The sequence below is a fragment of the Ruditapes philippinarum genome, unplaced genomic scaffold (genome assembly GCF_026571515.1).
Source record: "Ruditapes philippinarum isolate M1 unplaced genomic scaffold, ASM2657151v2 ctg106_1_1_1_1, whole genome shotgun sequence".
Lineage (NCBI taxonomy): Eukaryota > Metazoa > Mollusca > Bivalvia > Venerida > Veneridae > Ruditapes > Ruditapes philippinarum.
Genome location: NW_026860622.1, coordinates 171,516 through 188,421, shown reverse-complemented (window position 1 = coordinate 188,421; position 16,906 = coordinate 171,516). Strand labels below are relative to the sequence as shown.

At 33.7% G+C, this 16,906-nt stretch overlaps 1 protein-coding gene across 1 annotated transcript in view; it reads right to left on the bottom strand.

Annotated features, from left to right (window-relative positions):
• Positions 1-854: 854 nt before the first annotated feature.
• Positions 855-16,906, bottom strand: part of LOC132712816 (uncharacterized) — a 107,280-nt gene continuing 91,228 nt past the window's right edge. The window contains exon 20 of the mRNA XM_060695252.1: positions 855-930. Within this exon, the coding sequence (XP_060551235.1) occupies positions 855-930 (76 nt within the window). The remainder of the gene's footprint in view (positions 931-16,906) is intronic.

The window sequence follows — 16,906 nt, the reverse complement described above, 5'->3', positions numbered from 1 at the left end:
CCAAACAATATCTATGCTTTGTATATGATAGTTTAGAATATCATTAAATATTGTTGCAAAATTACACAAAGAATTTCATTAAAAATAATACAAATTTATGCACAAATAAAAGCGCAATCAAGTTATGTAACATCATGCATTTAAAACTTCATTAGCTATTAGAATTCTTTATATGTAAGTAATGATTTAAATGGCTGTTACTAATAATAAATGATATACATTGGACAGTTGATGTACAATCAGGAATAATACAATAAAATCTAATAAAAATATATAATGTCTGAAATGAATAACTAATTAAAATGTTACAAATATTAAAATTCATATTTCACACATTTAATCAGTTGTATAAAATCACAGAATATATTAAAATGAAATTGCTCAATACATTTATAAATGAAAAAACAAGGATTATGGAAAAAATAAGATGACAGCACAAACAATATATATATATGTCCGATGAAATGCAAATGCTGCTGTTTAAAACAACATTTGCCATACTGAAAAATCATCTAATAACAAAATTTAAATGAAAATCTGATAATTTCATTTTCAGATTAAAGATTATGTCACATGAATTCAATCAGAATAAAATAGAAGATGTCTTATTAAACCATTCAGGTCATTTATACAGTGTGTACAAGCACCAAGTATAATAGTATTTAATACAGAATTATCTATACCACACAAGCTATAACTGAGATGGGCCATTTGGTAAGGCAGAAAAATGCTAATGGTTCTAGCATGCCACACTGGTCTACATTTTTGATGCATGCTGCCGGCTGCCAGCAGCAGCTGCAGCAAGCTTGTTGCCCTTAGCGCAAGTTTGGCTTCTTCTCTTTTTTCTTTATCCTTTATTTTTTTTTTTTCTTTTTGGGGTCGGTGGATTTCAATATGAAGCAACTCCTACTCTTAACCTTGCCAAATACCCTGAAACAATTACAAGGTGTTAGTTTAAAAAGCATGGTTGAAAACATTCCCTTTTCTGATAACTTTTTTTTAACATGGCCATACCTCATAAATTTTAAGTATAACAACATAACTTTAATGTATTCTTGATTCATTTTAAAGGATACGCAAAGGGCAAAAAAATGACAAAAAATAATAAATTGAATCTTGATTTCAAATAACATTATAAAAATTTTTATTTTTTTATTTTGCCCAGCATGTTAAGTCCTATGATAAAACAAAAAAATTGTTAAAGAGTAATGTCCCCCGTCTATGGGAAGTTTTACCTGAAGCACCCAAAATTGTGCTACTTCAAAAGATTGAGGTTGTATGAGATCATAGATCTGTAGTCATGCAACAACAAATTTCATTCAAATAAATAGAATGAAACAAGGCAGTTCAGAAGAAGGACAGCTTAATCCCCTTCTACAGGGACATTAATGTGGGACTTTTTTGACCTTCAACCAACCATGACCTTGTAGTTGTGCCATGTGTATTCATAAGCCACCATTTACATTTACCATAAGCATCAATTATTCAAAAAGTCTGTTTTTCTTATTTGACCAAAATTATCTTCCATAATTTAGGAAAATACCCTTTGAGATTTCCTCTTATTTTATTTGAATTTTAGGGTAAAGGTCTTGGTAACCTTAGGTAATTTTAGACTTATATTTACAAGTTTTTTACATATGTGGTTGTATCATGCTTTTAGGCAAAATTGGGACTGGGGTTCTGTGGGCTTTTAGTGACATATGTCATGTTTTTTAACTTATAAGACTTTTTATTCTGACTCCTTATGTCTATTTTTTGATAAGGTAAGTCATGGTTTTACAAATCATTCAGGTGAAAATTACAAGACTGTGGTTATGTAATAACCTTAACCTTGACCTTGAGGGTAGCCACCTGGTTGCTGCCCTCTGTAGGTGATGATGGTGATCATTTGTGCCAATATAATCAAAACAAGAGGGGCCATGGTGGCCCTGAATTCGCTCACCTGTATGTAGGCCCCTGGGGCAGGGCCAATTTTAACCCAGGGGCATATATTTGAACAAACTTGGTATACACCAATTTGAAGCCGTTTCATTATAAATATCTAAGCTCTAGCTGTAAGATTTTTTAAGCTTTTACTATACACATATAGGGCAATTTTGTCCACAGGGCTTTTATTTGAACAAACTTGGTCGTCACTCACCAGAAGATAGTTCATGCTAAATATCTAAACTCTAGCTCAAAGAAGTTTTTTAAGTTTTTACAATATCCATATAAGGAAAATCAATGATCCCTGGGGTGGGGCCAATTTTAACCCCAGGGCCTTTGTTTGAACAAAAATGGTAGACACCCATTAGAAGATGTTTCATACTAAATATCTTAGCTCTAGCTCTCAGGGTTTTTTTTTAAAAGAAGATATTGTAAGTTTTTACTATATACCATATAAGGGAAAATCAATTGATCCATGGGGTGGGGGCCAATTTTGACCCCAGGGCCCTTATTTGAAGAAACTTGGGTAGACACCCACTAGAAGATGTTTTATGCTAAATATCTTAGCTCTAGCTCTTTGGGTTTTTTAAAAGAGAAGATTTTTTAAGTTTTAACTATATATATAAAGGTAAAAACAATGACCCCCTGGGGTGGGGCCAATTTTGACCCTAGGGGCTTTTTTATTTGAACAAACTTGGTAGACACCCACTAGAAAGATGTTTCATGCTTAATATCTAAGCTCCAGCTATTTGGGCTTTTTAAAAAGAAGATTTTTAAGCTTTTTACTATGTGCAAATAAGGAAAATCAATGACCCCCCGGGGGCAGGGCCAACTTTGACCCAGGGCATTTATTTGTACTAACTAGGTAGACACTGACTAGATGATGTTTCATGCCTAGTATTTATGCTCTAGCTCTTTTCGGTTTTCTAAAAGAAGATATTTTAAGTTTTTTTCTTTCGGTTGCCATGGCAAAACAGAGTTCCGCTTTAGAATTAAATTCTTTGAACATTTTTTAAAAATTGACTTACCTAAGGGACATTTTCCTGGTGAAGTTTTGGATGAAATTGGCTATGAGATGTCGTTTAAAGTAAAAGTTTACGAATGGACGCCCGGAAGAAAAGATATCACAAAAGCTCACACCTGTCATTTTAGGGACAGGTGAGCTAAAAATTCAGGAGTTAAAACGTTATGAAGAGGACACAAAATTGTTGACTTTTAACATTTGACCTCTATGTGTGACCTTGACATTTAGGGTAGCAACTTGAATATTGCACTTCACACATCATGTCATGGTGTTCATTTTTTAGCATTGATTCTTTCAGTGTGACCCTGACCTTGAGGGTAGTGACTTGATTGTTGTGCTCTCCACATGATATCATAATGGTGACCATTTTTGCCAAGTTATCTTAAAAACATTGCAGCGGTTTAGATGTTATTGATCAAACACAAATTCTAGACTTTTTACACACAAGGCCAAAAACAAGATTGCATTTGAGAAAAATGCTATGCCACCGCATTAATACAACACTAAATAGTAGTGTAGGAACAGATTTTTTTGTTTCTATGTAACACTAAGTCTTGAAGATTGTCATAATGCATAGATCCCTGACCTATCTAATTCTTATTATCAGATTAGTGGTTAAATCTATTGTTAATCCAATAAAAAATCAGAGTAGGAATATACCAATGCACTTTGAGTCTAGTGAATTTGGTGGTGAAGGTCATATTTCACACAGCCTAAATTTCATGACTACATCAAAGGACAACACAGTAAGACACTTTGTCAAAATCTAGGTCAGCTGATTATCAAAGTTCACTTAACATCTTAATCTGTGCACATGGTTCAAATTTCATAGCTGTACATCAAAGGACAAGAAAGACTAGGTCACATCATCAAAATCTAGGTTCACCTGATATCAAAGTTCAATTTTTACACTAAAACTGTGCACATGGTCAAAATTTCATTGCTGTACATCAAAGGACAAGAAAGTAGGTCACTGTCCCCTTGGGCAAGTCAAAATTTTGACGCCAAGGGTTTAATTCAGAACAATCTTGATACAGGTCCGCCAAACAACATTTCAAGTCAAATATCTAAGCTGTAGCTTTCTCCCATTCAGAAAACATTTGTTTTATTTTCTGTTTTTACTATGGGCACATAATGAGAATCGCTGCCCCCAGGCAGGGCCAATTTTGACCCCAGGGCTATAATTTGAACAATCTTGGTAGAGGTTCACTACACAATGTTTCATGCAAAATATCTTTACTCTAGCCTTTGTAAATTTAGAGAAGATGATATTTTAAGTTTTTACTATATACATATAAGGAAAACCTATGGCCCCCGGGGAGGGGCTAATTTTGACACTAGAGGCAAAATTTGAACAACTTTGGTAGAGTAACTATAGATGATATCATTTAACAAATATTTAAGCTCTAAGCCTTGTACCTTCAGACAATAAGATTTTTTGATTTTTTACTATATGTATATAGTGAAAATCAATGACCCCCGGGGCTGGGCAATTTTGACTCCAGGGCTAAAATTTGTACAATCTTGCTAGAGCTTCACTACGCAATGTTTCATGCAAAATATCTAACCTTTAGCATTTGTCAATTGCTAGAAGATTTTTTTTTAAAGTTTTTACTATATACATGTAAGGAAAACCAATGACCCCCGGGGCGGGGCTGATTTTGACCCTAGGGCTATAATTTGAACAATCTGGGTAGAGGTCTACCAGACAATGCCTTCCATGCAAAAATATTTAACTCTAGGGCCTTTACAAGAAGGTATTTTAAGTTTTTATTATATGTACATATAGTGAAAATCAATGACCCCTGGGGGCCGGGCTGATTTTGACCCAAGGGCTATAATTTGAAACAATCTTTGAAAGGGATCTACCAGACAAATGCCTTTTTATGACAAAATATCTTAAGCTCTAGGCCTTTTGGGTCTTTACAAGAAGGTATTTTTAAAGTTTTTACTATATGTACTTATAGCTTATCCCAGTGAAAATCAATGGACCCCGGGATGGGGCTGATTTTGACCCCAGGGCTATAATTTGAAAACAATCTTTGGTAGAGTCTACCAGAGCAATCGCCTTATGCAAAATATCTAAGCGCTCTAGGCCTTTTGGGTCTTTACAAGAAGATTTTTTTAATTTTATTTCTTATAATTCCTTTTGGTTGCCATGGCAACCAGATTCTGCATGGAATGAAATTCTTTTGAAAACAACTTTGGAAGCCCTTCACCCTAAGGAATCAATCCTGCCAAGTTTGGTTGAAATTGGACTAGTGGTTTTTCACAAGAAGATTTTTTAAGTTCACTATATAATCTATATAACACACACACACACAAACAAACACACACACACACACACACAGGTGAATCGCTATATGCCACCGCATCGCAGATGCTGCGGTGGCATAAAAAGGACACAAAAGTAAAAACTGAATGAATAGGATCAAAGAAAATGTACTGTTACCTATTCTTCTCCTAGTTACACAAGTACCTCTGTGTTTGTACAGATAGATGGACAGTCAGATGGATGGACAGACAGACAGGAGAGGGAGAAGATTTGTGCAGATTGGTCTATGCCATAAGATTATATAACATGAACTGTCGGAGGACAGTAAGGCTCCACTATTCGAAAAAGTTGTCATAAGGGTGTTTAATTGAGTATACAGTCCAGGGCTCATCCTGGGGGGAAATTTTAGGGAGAAGTGACGACCTCGCGAAAATTAGGGAGAAGGGAAACAACCCAATGTGTATTGGCTATACATCCTTTAATTCTAATATAAACACAATTAACATCACTTATAATATTTCTCCAGTTTATTAATTAATAGTAGATTAATTCATGGTAGTATAAATTAAAAGTAGATTAATTATTTAGTAGTAGATCTGGCAATGGCATCTAAATGTTTTTGAGCTGCAAATATGAACATAAAAAATTATTTTTGATATCTATTGATCAGCTATTTATAAGCTTTCTCTAAATATGTGTTTATATATTTTCATGTACATTTGTTGATAATAATGTGTAAGAAAAGATATGATGATAAAATCAATTTCATATTTTTTACTTTTAATACTTTCCTGACCTTTAAAAGAAGATGAAGTCACATTGGATATTGACTTAATAATATCTGTCATATTTTGCGGTTCGGATGGAATATCCGTCCCGAGGTGACCCGCCCATGGGCGGGTGACCGAGGGACGGATATTCCGATCCGAACCGCAAACATATGTCAGATATTTTTTCTTGCATATTCTACCATATTCCATTATATTTTGAATTCTTTATCTTTATTTTCAATGAAAATTTATATCATTACAACCGTAACTACTTTCTTACAACAGCGTTTGAATTACAACTTCATTCATAACGGTAAAATGACGTCATCCTAATCGTGCCATTGTACAGCACGCGACTCATCTGGAACCCCCATGCCAGATGAAATTTCCGGCATGGGTAAAACTCAAGGAAACGCCAGTCTGATATGCAAGAAAATAATATCTGTTCTATTCTGTTCTGGTAACAGAAATTTCTTACAATGTACAGAATGTTGCAATGTCACGATTATATGCATATAATTATGCTTATAAAACAATTTTCAAACATCAAAGAATATGTAAAATATGTACTGCAAACATTTGTGCACATTATATTTGATCACTAAAATTTCTTATTGAAAAATTTGACTGAGGAATTGTAGAAAATTAATTTCTAATTACCTCCCTTTATTTTCATGAAACGTTAAATTCGGTAATATCTTTCTAAATAATGCTTTTTTAAATTTACAATATTGATAAATCTTAATCTGAGCGTCATATTTACCACATTAAAACAAATATATATATTGAAACAATAAGAACACTTCTTTCCTGACAAATTTTGTTGTCATGATATACGACCGATATGTAGTTTAGCCGGGATGTCTTACCTAAGGCCCCCACACTTACACGTTTAAACGGATTCGTTTCGATTTTCATTCGTAAACGTTTACAATATTTTTTACCGTTTAAACGAAATGACCATATTGTCTTACAAAATGGCCATCCTGTCGTACAAAATGGTTTATTCCAAAGTAAAAAAAAACAAACGGAAAATGGGTGTTTACAACCCTCGGGCCCAATGCAGAAAATGTGTGCTGACTCAATCATAATGAGCCCTGAACATTCTTTATTTGTACCTTTATTAAAAATAGAAAGTAAGTAATCATTTGGCGACTCAAATATTTGGTGTGTATAGTACATAGAGGTACCACCGTTTAAACGGCATCGTTTCGGTTCTTAGCAATCGTGTAAACGTTTACAAAAAATTGTAAACGTGGGACCCTTAGTCTTACCCACGTGCGTAAACTGTGTCAAATTTGGCATTTCTACAAAGAGAACAATGTCAAACACCCCCACTGTCTACAACATACCATTCGCAAGATTTTTGCGAATTGGCTTTCTTAAATTTTTGCGTAGGTGTAGCTATCAGAATCAGTAACTTTCTTACTGCTCGGTTTCGGCATTTCGCCTTGTAGCCATGACGTGAGCGACATAACAATTTACAGTAAAAATTGATGTTAACAGACTGAAATCATTCAAAACTATGATTAAGTTTTTAATCCGGTCGCTGATCATTAATAAAATTGATTATTTTTAATTGACTAAGAGTTTTGTGATAGCCGTGAAAAATCCATTGCACATCGCCTTTACTCGGGTTAAAAACCCACCATCGAAGTGCATCGTGTATATCAATTAGGGAAGATTGCACGTGTTTAGATAATCGGGGAAAAAACAATGTATAATTATCGCCAAATCCCGTATTAAACTCGCAAAACTATATACCGTTTCGGGCCGATGCTCTCATTATTTACTGTTTAGAGTAGGCGGTCTATCGCTTCGCTTACAGGTAGAAGGGTAGTATAAAGCGACGCTCTGATTGGATAATGACAATTAGCGGTCGTCATATGGGCGGATACAATCTCTGCTCTTTACATCGCTAAGTAATTACTATTTGGGAATTAAGATTTTATCGGGAATATACACGGCGAAGTTTTCGCCTGAATCGCCCTTCCGGATGAGCCCTGCAGTCAAGACTGCCTTAGCAACCCCCTGATTTCAACGACTCCCTGTCTTATACGACCTTGTTTCAGTCCCCCCCCCATACGACCTTGTTTCAGTCCCCCCCCCCACGTATTTCCCTATATAAATGGTCTGAATAATACGACTCCCTGTCATATGTGACAAGCGACCCTAATTGTCTGGTCCCAATGCATTGCTTTGTCTGATTTAAACGACTTTCACACTATTTTATTGTCGGTTTATAAGATAATTAATACCTGTTTTAACACCCAGAATAATTAAGTCCAATTATTATTCAGTAGTCAGTACACTTCAAACAACCTCTACACAACATTGCATCAATACACAGTTTACATGTACATACATGTACCAAGTGACGTAGTATATGGTAAGCATGATGCAATCGATGTGTGTTAACAAATTGAGGTGTGAAGTGCATAATGACCTGATCAAACTGGATTCCTGATCAAACTGGATTACGATTTTGTGTCAGATTTTTTTTTACTGTTTATGTAATGCCAACGGAAGATTTTTAGGCAGCATTTTTTTATTTCACCTCTTTATTGCTACATGAATTCTACGTGAAAATATTGATTGATCTACAGTACCTTCCATTTAAAGAGAAAAAAACTTTGAATATGAATATGTCTTAAAGTTAAAGTGATATTTATTTTAAGGATTTTGAATGCATCAGATTCAAGTTTATTTGTACTTAAATGATTCAATATAAATCTAATATGAAAATAAAATTTATTTTTATATGATATACATGCAATTAATTATAATATTTTACAGCCAGGGATTCTCATTTTATTTACATCAATTATTTAAAGAACCTATGTTTATTTACAATTGGTTACATAGTATTCCTTTACACAGTTATGTTTTTTAATTTTCTTTGAGACTGTATTAAGAGACTCCCTGTCATATGTGACCTTTTTCTGAGGGTCCCTTGGAAAGTCACATATGACAGTCTTGACTGTAATAATGCTTACTTATGAATTCATAAAATTGACCAAAAAGGTACAAAGGCTTGTTATTAAGATGTTTTATCAAGTAAATCACTGCTTCATTATTATAAATGCATAAAATTGTCCAAAAAAAGACACAAACCCTTCAGTAGTTATGGAGATAACAAGCAAAACTTTACCATGAATTTCTAAGTTGAACAAGATTGCATTTGAGAACAAGAGCACCGCTAGGCGGAGCATTATATGCCTGAAAGTGATTTTTTTTTTAGTAAATATGAAGAATTTGTAAAACATTGGAATTAAATAAAGTATTACCTCCTTCAAATGACAATCCTCCTATGAAGTTTGAATATTGTGGTCCAAATGGAACTTAAGTTATGCCCCGGAAACTATTTTTTAGTTTTAAGGTAATAGTGACCTTGACTTTTGACCTTGTGACCCAAAAATCAATTGGGGTCTTCTACCTAATATGGACAATCCTCCTATGAAATTTGATTATTGTGGGCCAAATGGAACTAAAGTTATGATCAAGAAACTGTTTTCAATTTCAAAGTAATAGTGACCTTGACCTTTGACCTCAAAATCAATAGGGGTCTTCTACCCAATATAGACAATCATCCTATGAAGATTAAACACTGTTTGCTAAATGGAACTTAAGTTATGCCTGGAAACTGTTTTCAGTTTAAAGGTAATAGTGACCTTGACCTTGTGACCCCAAAATCAATAGGGGTCTTCTACCCAATATGGACAATCATCCTATGAAGTTTGAACACTGTGGGCCAAATGGGACTTAAGTTATGCTCCGGAAACTGTTTTCAGTTTTAAGGTCATAGTGACCTTGACCTTTGACCTTGTGACCCCAAAATTAATAGGGGTCTTCTACCCAATATGGACAATCATCCTATGAAGTTTGAACACTGTGGGCCAAATGGGACTTAAGTTATGCTCCGGAAACTGTTCAGTTTTAAGGTCATAGTGACCTTGACCTTGTGACCCCAAAATCAATCGGGGTCTTCTACCCAAAATGGACAATCATCCTATGAAGTTTGAATATTGTGGGCCAAATGGAACTTAAGTTATGCTCCGGAAACCAAATTGCTAATGGACAGACGAACGGACGTCCTTACATTTGTATTCTTGTTGGGTATTTTACTGTGTAAAAAAGTACCCAACAATACATCAAAATTCATTAAAAATACCCAACAATACATACGGAGTGAGTAGGATTGGTAGTTGTTGGGTATTTAGTACCCAACATATACCCTCTCGTGCGCTTGGACAGACGGACGGACGCCAGGGGGTATAACATAATATGCCCAAAATTCTTTCGGGCATATAAAAATGCTATGCCGTCGCATTAATACAACATTAAATAGTAGTGTAGGAACAGATTTTTTTTTTGTTTCTAAACAATTGAAGATTGTCACAATGCATAGATCCCTGACCTATCTAATTCTTATTATCAGATTAGTGGTTAAATTTATTGTTAATCCAATAAAAGATCAGAGTAGGAATATATCAATGCACTTGAGTCTAGTGAATTTGGTGGTGAAGGTCATATTTCACACAGCCTAAATTTTATGAAAACACAGTAAGACACTTTGTCAAAATCTAGGTCAGCTGATATTAAAGTTCACTTTACATCTTAATCTGTGCACATGGTTCAAATTTCATAGCTGTACATCAAAGGACAAGAAAGTAGGTCACATCATCAAAATCTAGGGTCACCTGATATCAAAGTTCAATTTTACAACTAAAACTGTGCACATGGTCAAAATTTCATTGCTGTACATCAAAGGACAAGAAAGTAGGTCACTGTCCCCTTGGGCAAGGCAAAGTTTTGACCCAAGGGTTTAATTCAAAACAATCTTGATACCGGTCCACCAAACAACATTTCAAGTCAAATACATGTATCTAAGCTGTAGCTTTCTCCAATTCAGAAAACATTTGTTTTATTTTCTGTTTTTACTATGTGTACATAATGAGAATCACTGCCCCTGGGCAGGGCCAATTTTGACACCAGGGGAAAAATTTGAACAACTTTGGTAGAGGACCTATAGATGATATTATATAGCAAACATCAAAGCTCTATGCCTTGTACCTTCAGACAAAAATATTTTTTATTTTTTTACTATATGTACATAATGAAAATCAATGACCCCCGGGGCGGAACCAATTTTGACCCCAGGGCTATAATTTGAACAATCTTGGTAGAGGTTCACTTCGCAAAGTCTCATGCCATATATTTAACCTCTAGCCTTTGTCAATTCAGAGAAGAAGATTTTTCAAGTTTTTACTTTATACATATAAGGAAAACTATCGCCTCTGGGGCAGGGCAATTTTAACACTAGGGGCATAATTGAAACAACTTTAGTAGAGGACCCATAGATGATATTATACGCTCTAAGCCTTCTACCTTCAGACAAGAAGATTTTTAATTTTTTACTATATGTACATAGTGAAAATCAATGACCCCTAGGGGTGGGGCCAATTTTGACCCCAGGGCTATAATTTGTACAATCTTGCTAGAGGTTCACTACACAATGTTTCATGCAAAATATCTTAACTCTAGCCTTTGTAAATTTAGAGAAGATGACTTTTTTAAGTTTTTACTATATACATATAAGGAAAACTGGGATGGGGCTAATTTTGACTCTAGAGGCAAATTTGAACTACTTTGGTAGAGTACCCAGGTCTCGACACTAACTTTTTCAGCAGGTGGTATGCCGGACCACTGGACCCAAAATTCAGGTGGTCCTTTCTGAACACAGGTGATCCATCTTTTTTTTTACTCATTTGTTTTTAAGGAAACTTCAGATTTAGAAGAACTACACTTAAAATTGGTGACAGAGACATATCTATTATTAGATTTATAACAACTGAAGAAAACATGTATTTTTTCTATTTCAATCTTAGATCAGATAGTAAGTCATTGTAATCCTATTTAGTATTTATTATCTCAGCGAAAAATACATAACAGTACTCATACTTCGGTTAAGTGACTTCTTCCGCAACTCAGGTTAGGGAATAGTGAAACCATTTGTTTTCCTTACTGTTATTCAAATACTCATTGCTGTTTCCTCTTACATCTTTTAAGAATAATAATTGCTTTTTATAGATTAACATTTTTAATTAAACTATTAAGTTATTATATTCTTGTCTTTGAAACAATGAAATATTAATGATAAACTGAAAAATTCCTACATTATAAATGAGCTTATCTTCCTTACAGATTTATTATACATGTGCATGCTTGTTTATTGAAATTTATTTATTTTTGACAAAGTATTTATAACCTTTTAAAGTACTTTAAATAAGAAAAAAATGGATCTCTGATCATTTATTATTAAAATAATTTTCTACTTTTTTTAACTACACTGTTAGCGAGTTAAGGTAGCTCGCTACTTTCCGACCGAAATATGACAACATCTCAGATCTTGATGATTTTTGGTATGCAAACATATAAATATGTGAGCTTTACTTCTGCAGTATTATTTTATAAATAAACAGCGTTACTATGACGTCAAAGCGCCCTCTATCGGTGGCGGCGAAATTGCGTCTTTTTTATCAATAAACCGGTCTGTTCTTATCAATTTTCATCCGATTTCCTTCATTTTAATTTTATAATGTTCAGTAAATGTATGTCTTTGTAATGATGTCTTTCTTTAACATTTACTTAATACTCTGCGATTTTACGTCATTTTCCTCTACGTTCTGACGTCCATATTTGTTGCAAATATCGCGCAATATCGCAATAAAGATAGTGTAATAAAAGAAATTCAACATGGTGAATTTTGCTATAATTTTCCGAGCGTGTAGTGAGATAGTGAAGGAAAATATTAATGCAATAAAAATAAAGGGTCAACGCGTAAGATATTTTGCTATTACTGTTTTAAAATAAAATAAAGTGTGAGTGAAACGTAATGATTTTGGTGACGTTAATAGATGTTGGAGTTCAAAGAATAATACCAAATAACAATTTTCTTATGTCACACATTACGATAGTAAGTATAAACAACACAGGGACTTGATGAAATATATATTTTTTAAATTGTTGATTATTTTTTTTCATTGAAAGCATGCGCTAGATGGGCACATTTACAATGTTTAATCTGACAATGCCTTTTTAAATACTTTTCTAATTTGCAGGACACAGTCTCATACATCTTTTAATTCTAATTTTATAATGTGATGTTGTTTAAGTGTTATATCATTATATAAATTAACTAGTTTCAGCGCAAAAAATAAGATTCACATATTGCTGTATGAATGAAGTAAGAATTTTAGGTCGCTTAGCTTATACCCGTTGAATATTCATTTTACGTTACATTCAGCCTTTAAACACTTTCATAAAATCACATAAAGGCAGACGATCCTCGGTGTCAAAACACATCGTAAAAATACAATTAAAATAGATATGCATATATACAAATGTGCCGAAATAAGTGATAAATAAAATTCAGAAATAAAATTCAAATATGTACTGAGGTTTTTTGACATGATGGAACTGGAAATATTTTTCCAGATATATGTACCATTTGATGTAGGTTTAGACCATTAATATTTGTTCAAAATTTCAGAGCATTCGCGCACTTCGTTTTTCCAGAATAATTATTCAAAATGAAAAGCGTTTAAACGCTTTTCACCAAAATCGGGCTAACAAAAGCATAAAAATACGATTTTCAATTTATTCCAAAGTATATTTCTTAACTATCTTCGCATATATTTCTGTTTAAAGTGCCCCAGCTCATTTATGTAAGAAATTCAAATGTTATGTGTTGGCTTTTCAACCTAAGTGGAGTCCTTTTAAGAATATTTAAAAACAAACTGTACAAGAAACAAAAACCTGTATTTCATTTTTATTTTTGCTTACCATTTTTAAGTCTGTGCAATACATAGATTATATAATTATAATCTAATTGAATTGTCATGATAATTAGAAAATGAGCACTTATGTGACAAACTATAAACTATTTTTGAAGCAAAATCATACTGAATAAAAAAATATATAAGCATATTCGCAACTGCAGACTCGAATGTGAAACACCCAATATAACCATTACTCAACTCGGATTCATTACCGCTTATTCATTACAGTATAACATAGCGGCCCTCAAAGTATAATTTATTTCTAAAGAGTTCCACTACATTTTACCTCTGTAGAGCAACCACTCTAGGCAACAAAGGGCATTTCTCTGTAAAGGTTACACTGTATATATTAATTAAATACAAAATATAATTATTAAATAACTTGTGCAACTTTTGTTACCACTGAATACGAATAATGTATTATGTTGACGTTATCTTGTTCATTTTTTAATACACTACAGTTTGCTTTAAAACAAAAATAAACAAGCATTTGATAGTATTGCGGGCAATACAGTAGTCCCCTACCGGTCCCTCAAAAAGTTCTTTTATTGTCATATACTCCTGTGTATTGCCATTTATAATGAATTTGAGGATGAAGTCTGAATTTGAAAATATCGACCACAAAACATAATAAAATAAGTTTGTCTATATCACAGTAATGTGTTAAGTTTCCATGCTTAGTAAGGAAATTATGTTTATACAACCTTGTCATATTATTACGATGTGGGATTTTAAAGTAAATCCTATAAGGAATGAAGAAGTTGGAGTGAAAATACCAGTTTCTCGAAAAAATCTAAGTTCAGGGGGACATAATTCTGGAAATAGTCTTGCTAGAGTATTTAACCTTCTCAAAAATGTCGAGTGATAATAAGAAACATATATATGAAGTTTGAAGTAGATACATTAGGAAATAAAGAAGTTATTTAAAAAAGACAACATTTTTTCCCCTAAAAAATCTAAGTTCAAGGGAGGTAATACTGAAATTTTTTGTGCTAGAGTTATAAACCTTGTCACATATGATGTGGTTGATGACCAGAAACTTATATTTAAAGTTTGAAGTAAACACCTTAAGAAATAAAGAACATATAGTGAAAAAGCTGAAAAATTTAAATCAGAAATCTTGAAATTCAGGCTATTTGTTGCCATAGCAACCAGAATTTTCAACATAGGAAGAAAAGAAAAAGATGTGCATAATCTCCAGACTGCCATCTACCCATATTTCAAGTTTCATAAAAATATTTTCAGTACTTTTTGAGTTATCACTGGATCCAGTTTGTGTTAAATTTGCCATATTTTCAGACTATTTGTTGCCATAGCAACCAGAATTTTCAACATAGGAAGAAAAAAAAAAGACGTGCATAATCTCCATACTGCCATCTATCCATATATCAAGTTTCATGAAAATATTTTCAGTACTTTTTGCGTTATCGCGGGATCCAGTTTTGTGGACGGACGGACTGACGGACGGACTGACAGACTGACAGACAGACAGACAGACAGACGGACAGACAGACAGACGGACAGACGGACGGAGGGTAAACCTAAAGTCCCCTCCGGTTAAACCGGTAGGGGACTAAAAAAATAAAAAAATAAAGAAAAAAACACAACCTCAAAACACACACCAAAAACACGTGTTTATGATGTTAGCAATAAAATGGACTTCTCCCTTATTAAGGGAGATCATAATCAGGTTTTCTTCTGTTGCCACGGTGTAATCGGTAAAGTGGTCTTACGCTGAATTCGGAAGGTATGGATTCGGGACACGATTGCGTATTGTACTAATAGATTATCCTTTAGAATTGTTTACTGTGTATGAAATGTTTCAAGGTCCACCTCGGACTCCTGTCATTCATTTCCAAAGAGTTGATACTGTGAGAAACACTGGTTTCGTTTAATTCCCTCCGCTATAATTGAAATACTGTTGAAAGCGGCGTTAAACCCAATATTTAAAAAATAAGAAGATATAAAACATAAAATGCATAGTTCATTTCATAGGCTCTACATAGCACTGCATTATGTGCAGATAAAAAAACGAGCTTCTCCTACAACCATAATCACACAAATTGAGAATCCTACATAATCGCCTTCAATACAAGGGAATCTGTATTTAATATGCACAATTCTCCGCTTCTGGACATACAAAATAAATCAACGGATCTTTCGCCTCTAATCGAGAAATGATCACGGCTTCAGGTCGCCTCAAAGATGCTATAGTAAACGCATTCCGCGAGTCCGCTGTTTAAAATAAATTAGAATATCTGTAATTATGTGAAATACGTGAGAAATTAAAGCCATAGCATGAGAGCGTGATTCCTGCTTTAAATCTGAGTCTCACGCTTAGTGCAGGGTATTTAGCTGCGAGAGAAAATAGAATAACCGATGGCTGTTAATAAAAAAATTTTTATACATATAGAAAACTTTGAATTAAATGTCTGCTAGATTTTATAATATAATTAAGACTACAAGTGAATCATGACTTACGTACAAATCGTTGCTACTTCCAGTTGATCATATATTTTTGAAACGTAAATTTGATTCATTTCCTACCAGAGACATAGATGTTATCTATGTCTCTGTTCCTACTAACTGATATATAGAATTCAAAATTGTTACATAGAGAATAACATGCTACTGTCTTTTGATATCAATTTTATCAGGCGAGGCTGATATGGGCTAGAAAGGGCGAGGCTTGCCGAGCCCTTTCTGCCCATATCAGTCAAGCCTGATAAAATTGATATCAAAAGACAGTAGCATGTTTTTCTATTTATCATGTTACACATAAAAACTGCCAAAATTACAAAATACTCTACTTTTAAATAGCGAATTTCGTAGAAAGGGGCATTTTTGTCCAAAGAAATAATTCTTGAAAAACAAATTCCTGCGCCCCTGAAACTTAGAATTTGTAAATGGCGGCCATGTTTTCTTTCGACTCGAGATTGTTTCCTGCAATTAAAGATACAACAGAATGTAACACGATAAAATTCTTACCTTTGAACATCGATCCAAAATATCCCTAAGAATCACATAAACTTTACTGCACTTTGTGTCGTGAATTGTCAAATTCAAAAGT